This window comes from Drosophila willistoni, unplaced genomic scaffold (assembly GCF_018902025.1).
Source record: "Drosophila willistoni isolate 14030-0811.24 unplaced genomic scaffold, UCI_dwil_1.1 Seg271, whole genome shotgun sequence".
NCBI lineage: Eukaryota > Metazoa > Arthropoda > Insecta > Diptera > Drosophilidae > Drosophila > Drosophila willistoni.
The window spans coordinates 159,588-171,109 of record NW_025814230.1 but is presented as its reverse complement, the minus strand read 5'-3'; the positions used below and the strand labels follow the sequence as shown (position 1 = coordinate 171,109).

The following is an 11,522-nucleotide window of genomic DNA, read 5'->3' as shown; positions in this document are numbered from 1 at the left end:
CAACTATGTTCTCTACACTTTTCGTCTTCGCGTAAACAATAATTCCATTATGGGATCTTCTGTTGTCCACTCGGGCGGATCCATTTATCCTTGCAATTATATCATAACCATTTATGCAACATTCATCTTCATCTCTCGTCCAGCTTTCCACAAAGCATAGGACATCTGCAGAGTTTAAAAATATATCTTTCAATATATCGGCACTTCGCAGATGCAAACCTTGTATATTGTGATAATATACTACAAAATTGTCTAGTGGTTTGTCGAGAATCCAATTGTGGCAAGGCGTGAGAAGTTTCTCAGTTCTGAGACTGTTTAGCTCCATGCAGACTGGGTCAGATTCTTGCATTTGCCTCGGTGGAGAAAATTTTCCAATAATGTATAATCCCGATGCATTGGTTGCTCTACTGCAAGCTACATAAATGGCAGATCGGCTCATGCCATCTTGCAAGGTCACCGCTACTTTGTTATAAGTGGCACCTTGGCTTTTATGTATTGTTATCGCTTCAGCAGGCACAACTGGAAACTGGCTGCGTTCTATTGATACCTGTTCATTCTTTCGATATTGGAAAGTTCTTAGAACAGCTTCAATAGGGGTCCAATCAGAATGGGCTGGATTTCTTTTTTTGGACCTGGCTTCAGCTCCAACTGACTCCTCCAAAAACTTAACCCAAAGTGTCGATACTTTTCCACTTGGTAAGCAGTCAACTCCCATAAGTTGTCCACTTGCGCCATTCACTAATCCGTCACTAGTATTGATATTCACTGTTATCATGTACTTCGCGGTAGTTTTAAGGATGAGGGTATATGGAAGGCCTTGGGTGTCCGAGGTTTTGAATCCTTTAACGTTTTCCAAGATCCTTATTTTATTTGCAGGAGTCACCGATGCAGCTTTTATTGTATCCTTTGCTGTAGAAATAAATTCTTCAGTATTGATTTGTGCCAGTTTCATTATGTTATAACTGTTTGCCTTTGCATTTGAATAAAATAGTCGAATCGCTTCATCAGGGATTGTGTTCAACACTCCAGTATTGACTTCCCTTCGTTTTATTAATGCAATATCGCTATCGGTCGTTTTACCTTCTGACATATTATTTAACGCTACTGCAAAAGAACAATCTTTGCGTTGTCGCACGATTTCTGTGAGTTCATAAAACTTAAACAGATCCCAAAGTGCAGTCCCTGCAATAGCGCCGTAGTTGTCTCTAGGGTTAGAATGGAATATCCATCTATCACCAACTGGAGAAAGTTGTTTTAAATCTCCAAAGGCAATTATTGAAATTCCGCCAAAATATTCCGTTGTTCTAAATATTTGTTTTAGCCGACTATCCAAATTAGACAACATTTTGGCACCCACCATTGATATCTCATCAATTATTATTAGCTTTAGGTCCATAAGCTTCGAATAAATGGTGTTGAGAACATCGTTATTTAAGGGCCGGAGTCCAACTGAAGACTGGTTCACCGGTAATGAAAAAAGCGAATGCAATGTGAGACCTCCGATTCCAAAGGCGGCTTTTCCTGTTGGGGCACAAAGCAATATTTTAGTCACTTCTGGGTTGCTACCCGCCACGGTGGTAAACCTCAACATAAGCGACTGATAAACTGTAGAAATAAGTCTACTTTTTCCCACTCCTGCACCGCCGCCCACATATTCGTAAAAGGGGTTATTAGCGTTGACTCTATGCATTACGTGGGCATAATATTGACGCTGCTTCCTGTTTAGTGAGCGCACCAGCTCAAACAAATCGTTTTCAGGTATCAGCGGTGGCAGTTTTATAACTCTGGGTCCATTTTCATCAGAGCTATGATTGGTTTCGCTTTCTTGAAAAACATTTTGGTCTCTTGCTACTTCTGGAATTGCAAATCCTCTGAATTCTTCATCCAAAAGTTGCGAAACGGAAGATTCCTGGTTATCTTCATTATTTTCCCTTTGAACATCCTGTAAAATTTGCTCAAATAAATCTTCCTGCATTGTATCATATTTTTTCCTGTTGGCCTCAATTATGAATTTGTTATTATTATATGTAACTTCGTTGTCCTTATTTACAATTTCAATATCTTCGTTGCGCCAGGGAAAAAAGAGAGTCACGAGTTCTCTGAAATAATCTGGTCTGGATTCATTTTTGCTGAACCTTCTCCATCTCAGAATATATGGATGCTTTCGTTTCCTCATGCATCCTGATCCATTTTGTAGTTGATATTCAGGCACCTCATCAATGTTACTATCTTCTTCTATAGTCCCATTATTTTCTTCTGCAGGATTTCCTTCTTCGATGTTATCATCATCCTCCATGACAGTCTCATCCGACACACGGTGTCTACGAGACAACTTACGTTCATAAAGGGCAGCGAAGTCGGCTAGACATTCGTCTTCCATAGATTCTGGCCTAAGTACGTAATACTCATGAAGTCCTGCAACATAAATATCCGTCGAATCAGGAGGCAGTCTTTCCAACTCCTTCTTCGACTTTATCATCCGAACTCTTTGTTCGGGATGAGAGGTATTGATGAATATATTTCCGTGGCTCGTTTCTGACATGTGAAGCCCTAGAATATTATAAACGGCTTCTTGAGCTGAAATCTCTGATCCGTTTATGAACTTGCTACCAAGATGCTGCAGTTTTTCCTTAATCGATCGATCTCGATGACCACCTGCAGTAATTTCATCCATGGCTTCGCGTAGCAGTTTTGATACTCCTCTATTCGATTTATTTATATAATTTATGATATAACTACAGCAACCATATGCATCCAATATGAATTGGATATCCATATTTGCTCTGTGTAGTTTTAAAATATCTTCATTATATGCGTTCAGCATAATATCAGTGAACTTTCTTCGAAGGAATATTTGAGGCTTCTTTAAGCTTGTTCGTATGGCTTGAATATAATCCGCATATTGAAGATCCAAACGACTAAGAAAATTTTCAAAATTATTTAATTCTATTTGTTCATTATTTGGGAGGTTTCTTTTTTCTTCCAAGAGCTCTTGAATGCGATTCCAGTATTGTTTATACTGTTCTTGGACAGTTTCCTCCTCACCATAGGGATTTAGAATTCTAGTTTCTGGCATTGGCGGATATGGAATGTTAAACCGACATTTGCTTTCTCTATGAATTTCTCTTTTGCATGTGGCACTATGTTTATGGTATTGATACCTAAGAACATCTTGAAGCTCCTCATTATCTCCGTTAGTAGAAATGAACATATCAATGAATCTAATAACATCTTCTGTGTTTAACGATCCATTAGTGTTCTCCATTTTTGGAGCTCCGTTTAACCAATACATCCCATGAGAGTGTGGTGAGCCACGTTGTTGAAATTCTATTCTCCAATAATAATGAGACAGTTCAAAATCGCCAAAAATATCTTTGCTTTTGAAAAGTTTCATTAACTGATGAAGCCGGTGATCAAAATATCTGGAGCATGTCGCAGGGTCTGAGCGGATCAACCGTGCTTTCTCTGATGCTGACAGATTCGATGCATCCTCTTCACTGATAATTCTTTTGTCTATGAGAAGTGATAGAATTACCAGAAGTTCATTCCATTTGGTCTCGGCCGCTGAGAGAGTAATGAAGAAAGTTGGCAGTCCGAACTGGCGAATCATAGCTAAAACTTTTTTCTTCTCTGCTTCCCAATGTGCTGGAGAGGAACGCAAGCCTTTAAGAAGATGATATCCATCGTCATGCTGGACCAGGCTATTGACGAAGGATTCATCCATCATGTTAGCCGCGGTAACATGAGCCGTGCCTGATTTTTTCCTAAGGCAAATAGAAATGGCATTTTTTATGCGAGTCATTTTGTATTGTTTGTACAAAATTTTTGGTACCTTTGATCGTTCTTCCGTGATGCCTTCTGGTTCAGGGTCGATTTCCATTTGTTCGGCAAAGAGTTGCTCCACAATTGGGCAATCTCGGTCATCAGCAATAAATGGTACTTCCTCATTATTTGCAAGTTCGCCAAGCCAGTTATGTACGACAGAAATACTATGCTTTTCGTATAACAAAGCACAAAGCTTCTGCTCTCTGGCGTGACGGTCGTGTTTTTGCATAGCTCCTGAGTTTTTATTAATATTTATTGTTTTCTCTCAGTTTTTAATTGTGCTTAGTTTTTTTACGCTTTCACTGGTGTTGTTCGCTTGACACCCTTGTGTTTTATTTCCATAATTCGCCAGATAAAATAGTTTAAACAGTTTTTCTGTTTCGTGATTAGTGTTTGGTGCATTTAATTTTTTCTTTTTATTTTTTTTTCTCTATCGTCATTGCTTCTGGAGTTGCTCCCCTCATCGCCCCCATCATACCATCAGTGCTAGTGGCTTTGTTGTTCTATCTGCTTTGTGCATGTGCTCAGCTTCTCTCCCGCGTAATCACTTTTGTAAGGCCGCCTCTCAAAGCTCGGCTTATAACTGTTCTTGCACTCTCTCTTGTGCTGTTCACTCTAGCTGTTCTCTTTGTTTTATTTGTAATTATTGATTTCTTATCGATAATTATCTTTGTGCTGTGTATTTAAATTTTTCTATTTATTCTTATCTTATTTATATATAAATTTATTTATTTTTTTTTTTGCCTTGTGTTTCTTTTGGCTTTATAATGGCTTGTTGTCTACCTACTTGCAAGCATTCTGATCGTTTTGATGATCAGTATAGAGCAATATCTTATTCACTTAAAATGTGATGGCCTCAATGGCCGCGACTACGACAAATTTTCTGGTTTGTCTGTGTCAAAGCCTGAGCTTGGCTTAATGCGCTGGACTTGCCCATCTTGTGCCAGCCAGCAGCTTGATTTTAGCCGTATGTATAGGGATATTCGTTTAAAGTTTCTTTCTTTAAACAAACTGGCCAAACAGCTGTCTAACGAGTGTGACTCTAGCGTACATTTATTGTCGCAATTCAAGTTTGTTCCACCTTCTGAGAAGTCGCCCAAGAAATGTACCCTTGAGTTGCCTCGCAAGCAATCGCCAGCACTCTCTATTACATCGTCTCCCATTTTACTTTCGCCTACACCATCTTCTTGTCCCTCTTTATGCTCTTCTTTTCAGATTGAAGTACCCATTACAAGCCCTGGTGTACCTCATTCTATCCCTCACGGGAACTCTGATCAATCACAGGATCATGCTAGCTCTCAATCACTTGCGGATCCCAATGCTCCTCCGCCTCCACTAACTGTAGTGCCTCATCGTAAACAATTATTTATCTCTAGGCTTGCTCCTGATACTTCTGAGTCGTCTGTGGCAGCTTACATTAGTAATATATGCCCTGCTAAAGTTTTAATTCAAAAGTTTAAGTTTTCTAGGCCTCGCGAAATCTCCTCTTTTAAAATTACAGTACCTAATGAATATTTCTCAGCTATGGTTGACACTAATTTTTTCAACTTGCCTAATATTTCTTGGCTTGTTGATGATAATCTATCTTTCTTAATTCCTTCATCTCAACATGTTCTTCTTGATAGCCTACTTGAATGTCCGCTATATCAGTTGAATTCTTTCCTTAACTCTTCTAAAAGAATCCTTGATCTTGTTTTTGTTTCTGATCCCACTGTTAGTGCTGTATCCCGAACACAGCCCCTAGTGAAACCTGAAGATCCCTATCACCCTACCATTGAACTTACTATTTCTTACAATCCCGTTACTAATTCATTTAACAACATCGCAAATTCTCGTCGTAGATGTTTTCGTAAAACAAATTTCAATCTTCCTAATAGCCTTATTTTCTCTTTTGATTGGTCATTTCTATTTGAGTGCTGCGATATAGATCGTGCAGTGAAGTTTTTCTACTCTGCTCTTAATTCTCTAATTGATAAATGCGTTCCTTATGTGAATGTCTCTACCGTCTCCAGCGCGCCAGTCTGGTTCACACGTAGGCTCTTTAATCTCCGTAACATTAAATCGAGATATTTTAAAAGATTTTAAAAAAACTGGTTCGCGTCTTGACTATGCAAATTACTGTATAGCCAAATCTCAATTTTGTCTTTTAAACACTCAATGCTACAATAATTATATCGTTCGCTGTAAGGCTGAATTTTATAAGAACCCCAAAAGATTTTATAACTTTGTTAATTCCAAAAGACGCTCTAATGTCCTACCTTCCACCTTCAGACTTAACGACCAGTCTGCTAATAATGATTTAGATATTGCAGATCTGTTTGCTAAATTCTTTCAGTTGACTTATTCTACTACTGTTTTGGAACCCACACCCTATCCCTTTTCAATCCCACATTTAAATTGTATGTTTTTTCCTAGTATTACTGAAGACTGTATTATCTCTAGCTTGTCATCTATGACGTCTTCCTTCGTTCGCGGTCCTGATAATATACCTAGTTGCATCCTTAAAATGTGTTCGAATTCCCTATCTAAGCCTTTATCTCGGTTATTTTTTATATCGAGTGAGTCTTGTACCTTTCCCGATATTTGGAAAGAGTCTTTTATTATTCCGCTTTTTAAAAAGGGTAGCAAATCGGATGTTTCTAACTACTGTGGCATTGCCAAACTTTCGGCAATACCAAAGCTGTTTAAGAAAACTATTACGTCTGCTCTTCAACACCTATCCAGATCCACTATTTCTCCTTGTCAGCATGGATTCATGAAAGATCGTTCGTCGCTTACTAACCTTTTAGAATTGACTACCCTTGTACACCATGGCTCAAACTGATGTTATTTATACTGACTTTAGTAAGGCTTTCGATACGGTTGATCATTCTATGCTTCTCGCGAAACTTAACATAATGGGTTTTTCCCCAAAACTGTTGGCTTGGTTAAAGTCGTATCTTATTGGCAGAACCCAAAAGGTGTCTTTTCGTTCCTGGATATCTAAAACTGTTCGAGTTACGTCAGGTGTACCCCAAGGCAGTCATCTGGGCCCCTGTTATTTACACTGTTTATAAATGATTTGCCTTTGGCCTTGGCTCATTCACGCGTGCTCATGTTTGCGGATGACGTCAAGATTTGTTATTCCTATAATGATCCTTCTTTCCAACAGTACTTGCAATCAGATCTCGATGCGTTCTGTGATTGGTGCCACGTTAATAAATTACACCTTAATGCCTCTAAGTGTTCTTTTATGACTTTCAGTCGTTTGTCTCCATTCCTAGCTCATTACTCTGTTAAGTCTGTTATGTTAGATTGTGTACCATCGTTCAAAGACTTAGGCGTGATGTTTGACCCAAAACTTTCATTTAATGTTCATATTTCTTCTATTGTCAATAGAGCATGCAGCCTTCTTGGCTTCATTAAACGTTGGGCCAAAGAATTTGATGATCCCTATGTAACAAAGGTTTTATACACTTCGTTAGTTCGCCCTACTCTAGAATATTGCTTGCCAGTGTGGAATCCGCAATATGATGTTCACCAGCGTAGTATTGAATCGGTACAGAAGCAATTCCTTAAGTTTGCGTTACGCGGTCTTAATTGGGACCCGAGTCTTCGCCTACCTTCTTATTCTAGCAGACTTCTTCTTATTAATCTTCCTTCACTTTACAACCGTAGGCTCGTTTTTGGCATTCTCTTTCTCCATAAACTAGTCAACGGTGAAGTCACTTCTACTAATTTACTACATACGCTATATTTTTGTGTTCCCTCACGTCGGACCAAAAACTTTTTTCCTATTCACCTTAGTAGATGTCCGACTAACTACTCTCTTCATGAACCTTTTCGTGTTCTTTGCCAATCTTTTAACAACCTTTCTCACCTAATTTCTCCTCATCTTTCTGTCACTTCTCTTCGCGCTATACTTTTTAATCATCTACAGCGAAACCAACAATAATATTCTGGACTTGGATTGGTTGCAACTCATCCCTGACCACATTGGCTGTGAATCGGGGCATAGCTGGCACCTTATGCAAATAAAACACCTCCACCGGGTTGGGGATGTTTAGTTGTATATATAGCTAAGCTATCTTTTTCAATTAATTACTATCTGTCTTTAGCTTAAGCTTTTTCGTCGACTTCTGTGTTAGTTGACGTAAAATAAATAAATAAATAAATAAATAAATAACTCCGTGCTTTCCAAAAATGTTAGCGCATCCATAACTTTTGTTACTGTATCGTTGACGGATATAGGTACATTACCTACTGCCCCTCTTACTGCGCACTGCCTTTCGTAGCCCAGGGAAATTATTCGCATAAAGGGTATCAGTGGCGAATTAAGTATGTCTTCTATGCATGATGCATTAATCAAGCATTCGGGAGTTTCATGTATGTGTTGAGCCAGAATTCGAGCTTGCCTTCGAGTAACTCTTCTTGTGCTTCGAGTAACTATTCTATGGGACGAATTCAAATTCTGTTCCCGCATTCTTGTGCTTCGATTTCGTCTTGCAATTTTACGGTTTTTTGCATCACGGTTTCGCTCGCCTTCTCTATAGCATTCTGTTGCATTGAACCATAAAAAGGATCTTGGCGACCAACAAAGTGAGCTTCAGCTTCCCGTTCGCGCTCCTGCTGCCTGAACGCGTCATCGTGTCTCCGAACGATGCGCCGAGCAGTGTTAGCCTCCTGCTCCATCGAACGATAGTCAGGATCTTGGCGAGCAACGAAGTGGGCTTGTGCGTCCCGTTCGCGCTCCTGCTGCCTGAACGCGTCATCCTGTCTCCGAACGATGTGCTGAGCAGTGTTAGCCTCCTGCTCCATCGAACGATAATCAGGATCTTGGCGAGCAACGAAGTGGGCTTGTGCGTCTCGTTCGCGCTCCTGCTGCCTGAACGCGTCATCCTGTCTCCGAACGATGCGCCGAGCAGTGTTAGCCTCCTGCTCCATCGAACGATAGTCAGGATCTTGGCGAGCAACGAAGTGAGCTTGTGCGTCCCGTTCGCGCTCCTGCTGCCTGAACGCGTCATCCTGTCTCCGAACGATGCGCCGAGCAGTGTTAGCCTCCTGCTCCATCGAACGATAGTCAGGATCTTGGCGAGCAACGAAGTGGGCTTGTGCGTCCCGTTCGCGCTCCTGCTGCCTGAACGCGTCATCCTGTCTCCGAACGATGTGCTGAGCAGTGTTAGCCTCCTGCTCCATCGAACGATAATCAGGATCTTGGCGAGCAACGAAGTGGGCTTGTGCGTCCCGTTCGCGCTCCTGCTGCCTGAACGCGTCATCCTGTCTCCGAACGATGTGCTGAGCAGTGTTGGACTCCTGCTCCATCGAACGATAATCAGGATCTTGACGAGCAACGAAGTGGGCTTCTGTGTCCCGTTCGCGCTCTCGCTGCCTGAACGCGTCATCCTGTCTCCGAGCGATGTGCTGAGCAGTGTTGAACTCCTGCTCCATCGAACGATAATCAGGATCTTGGCGAGCAACGAAGTGGGCTTCTGCGTCCCGTTCGCGCTCTCGCTGCCTGAACGCGTCATCCTGTCTCCGAAGAATATGTTGGGCAGAGTTGGCCTGCTGCTCCTGTAGCCTGTAGGCTCTATCGGCTCGTCGTCTAGCACGTGCTAGTGCTTCCTGTCTACGATCCCTTTCCCGTCTTTCCAAATCATTTTGCCGATTATTTGCCATGCGTTGCGTATTTCTCTCGCGAACCTCGCTGCCATTTTCTTGGCGGTAAGTAAGAGCCCGATTTGCAGCTTCTCGTCGTCGTTGCTCAGCAGATTTTCTCGACAAGCGAGGCATGTTAGAACCTTAAAATTATGCTATATTATAAATAAGTTGTCTAAAAAAGTAATATGGTATATTCTGAAAGTAAGATAATATAATTTAGATGTGAAAAAAAGCTGAAAGTAAGATAATATAATTTAGATATGTAAAATAAAGCTGAAAGTTAGATAATATGATGAATAGTTAGAAAGAGAGAAGTCTTAAAAAAGACTAGTACAAACGCAAAAAATTAACTGGCGATGTTTTCCAAAACTTGTTCGTCAAAAAGTAGCACTGACTTCACTCGCGAACGCGAAATTTATAGGAAGCGCACACACTTTTCAAAAGCACAAATTACTATGAAATTTAAATGTTTTTGTTTCTTATTAAAAATCAATTGGAAAACGCGCAATTATTCTTTCTTATTCGTTTTTTAATGTGACCAAGCGTAAAAATACACTTGTTATACACTTGTTTGAAATACCGCAAAAATACTAAATATTACCAAACCAGATAGTATTTTTTCGCAATTAACACTTTATTCAACACTTAATACAATACTAATATATGGTAAATTACCGAAGTTGAAATTTTTAAAATTTGACACCATAATTGCCAACGGAATATCTTGTTTATCGCCATCTTACACTAAATCGATACCTTTTGTGTTGTTATCGAAATAATCGATAGGTAGAACAATCTACTTATGTATTAAAAACTAAAATTCAATAGCATATGCTTAAAAAATTAGAACATTCGTAATGTAATACCTGATACTGTTATCTAAAAAATTTAAGGATATTGATTACATTAAAAGTAGAAATGTATTATTTTAAAATGCTACGCTGTAATATTTTATTACATACATAATTATGTATACACATATGTATGTATGTATGTAGATACCTACAAAAATATGTTCATACGTACATCCATCCCTACATATGTATGTACATATGTAAATAATATTCATTAAATTTGTATGCACATACAGACATACATAAATATGTATATATATATATATGTATATATATATATATATATATGTATATATGTATATAGACATATATGTACATATGCAGCTGTACATATGTACATACATACATACCAACTTACAAATGTATGTATTCATAAAATTCTTACAAGTTTGATCGTCACACACACACATACAGTGTAGCCATGCCTGTGTTTGTACTAGGGTTGTTGATAATATATCAAATATCAAATATATCGATATTTTTACAAAAAAAATAAATATTTATATCGAAATATTTTTTTCCCTGATATATCGCATATCGATATTATTTGGAAATATATTTTTTGATATTATGGCTGGTCACACTTCACTTAAAAATCTTAAAGAAAGATGAGCTCGGCAAAAAACTTTTATACAAAAATAAACGCACAAAATGCCACCTGCAGCCTTTGTTCAAAAGTTATCAAATCAAGTGGTAACACTAGTAATCTCCTGTCACACTTGAGGAACAAGCACCCGGAAGCGCATTCAACATGTGTTAAGGTAAGAAATATGTAATGCCAGAAAAGTCTCAGGAATTTTGGCGCGCAATTTTTTGACAGTGTGTGTGTGCGCGCGTCACTAGGCCTCTATATTCTTATGTATGTGTGTATACGTGTATGTGTATGTTTCGCCAAATACAAACTTTTCGCTTAAAAATTAATTATATTCAAAAACCAACAACAAGCTTTGGAATAATATTTGGACATATAAATTTTCTAATGTTCTTATTCAGAAACCGAATAAACCAGATGAGCTGAACCACAATTCTGATGGACAAACATCTATTGAGAACGCGTTTAAGTGTTCGGCGTCTGCTAAAGGTAAACATTCTCTTATTTTATATTTTGAATATAATTTTATTTAAACCCTTTTTTTAAATTTTAGATAAGCATAATGATATTACGGCAGCAATAGTTTATATGATTTGCAAAGACAACCTGCCTGT

The 11,522-nt window shown here is 38.9% G+C and overlaps 1 protein-coding gene across 1 annotated transcript; it reads right to left on the bottom strand.

Annotated features, from left to right (window-relative positions):
* Nucleotides 1–8,268: 8,268 nt before the first annotated feature.
* Nucleotides 8,269–9,594, bottom strand: LOC26529181 (trichohyalin). Its single transcript, XM_015176585.1, has one exon. It carries the CDS (start codon nucleotides 9,592–9,594, stop codon nucleotides 8,269–8,271), a length of 1,326 nt encoding a protein of 441 aa, XP_015032071.1.
* Nucleotides 9,595–11,522: the final 1,928 nt, after the last annotated feature.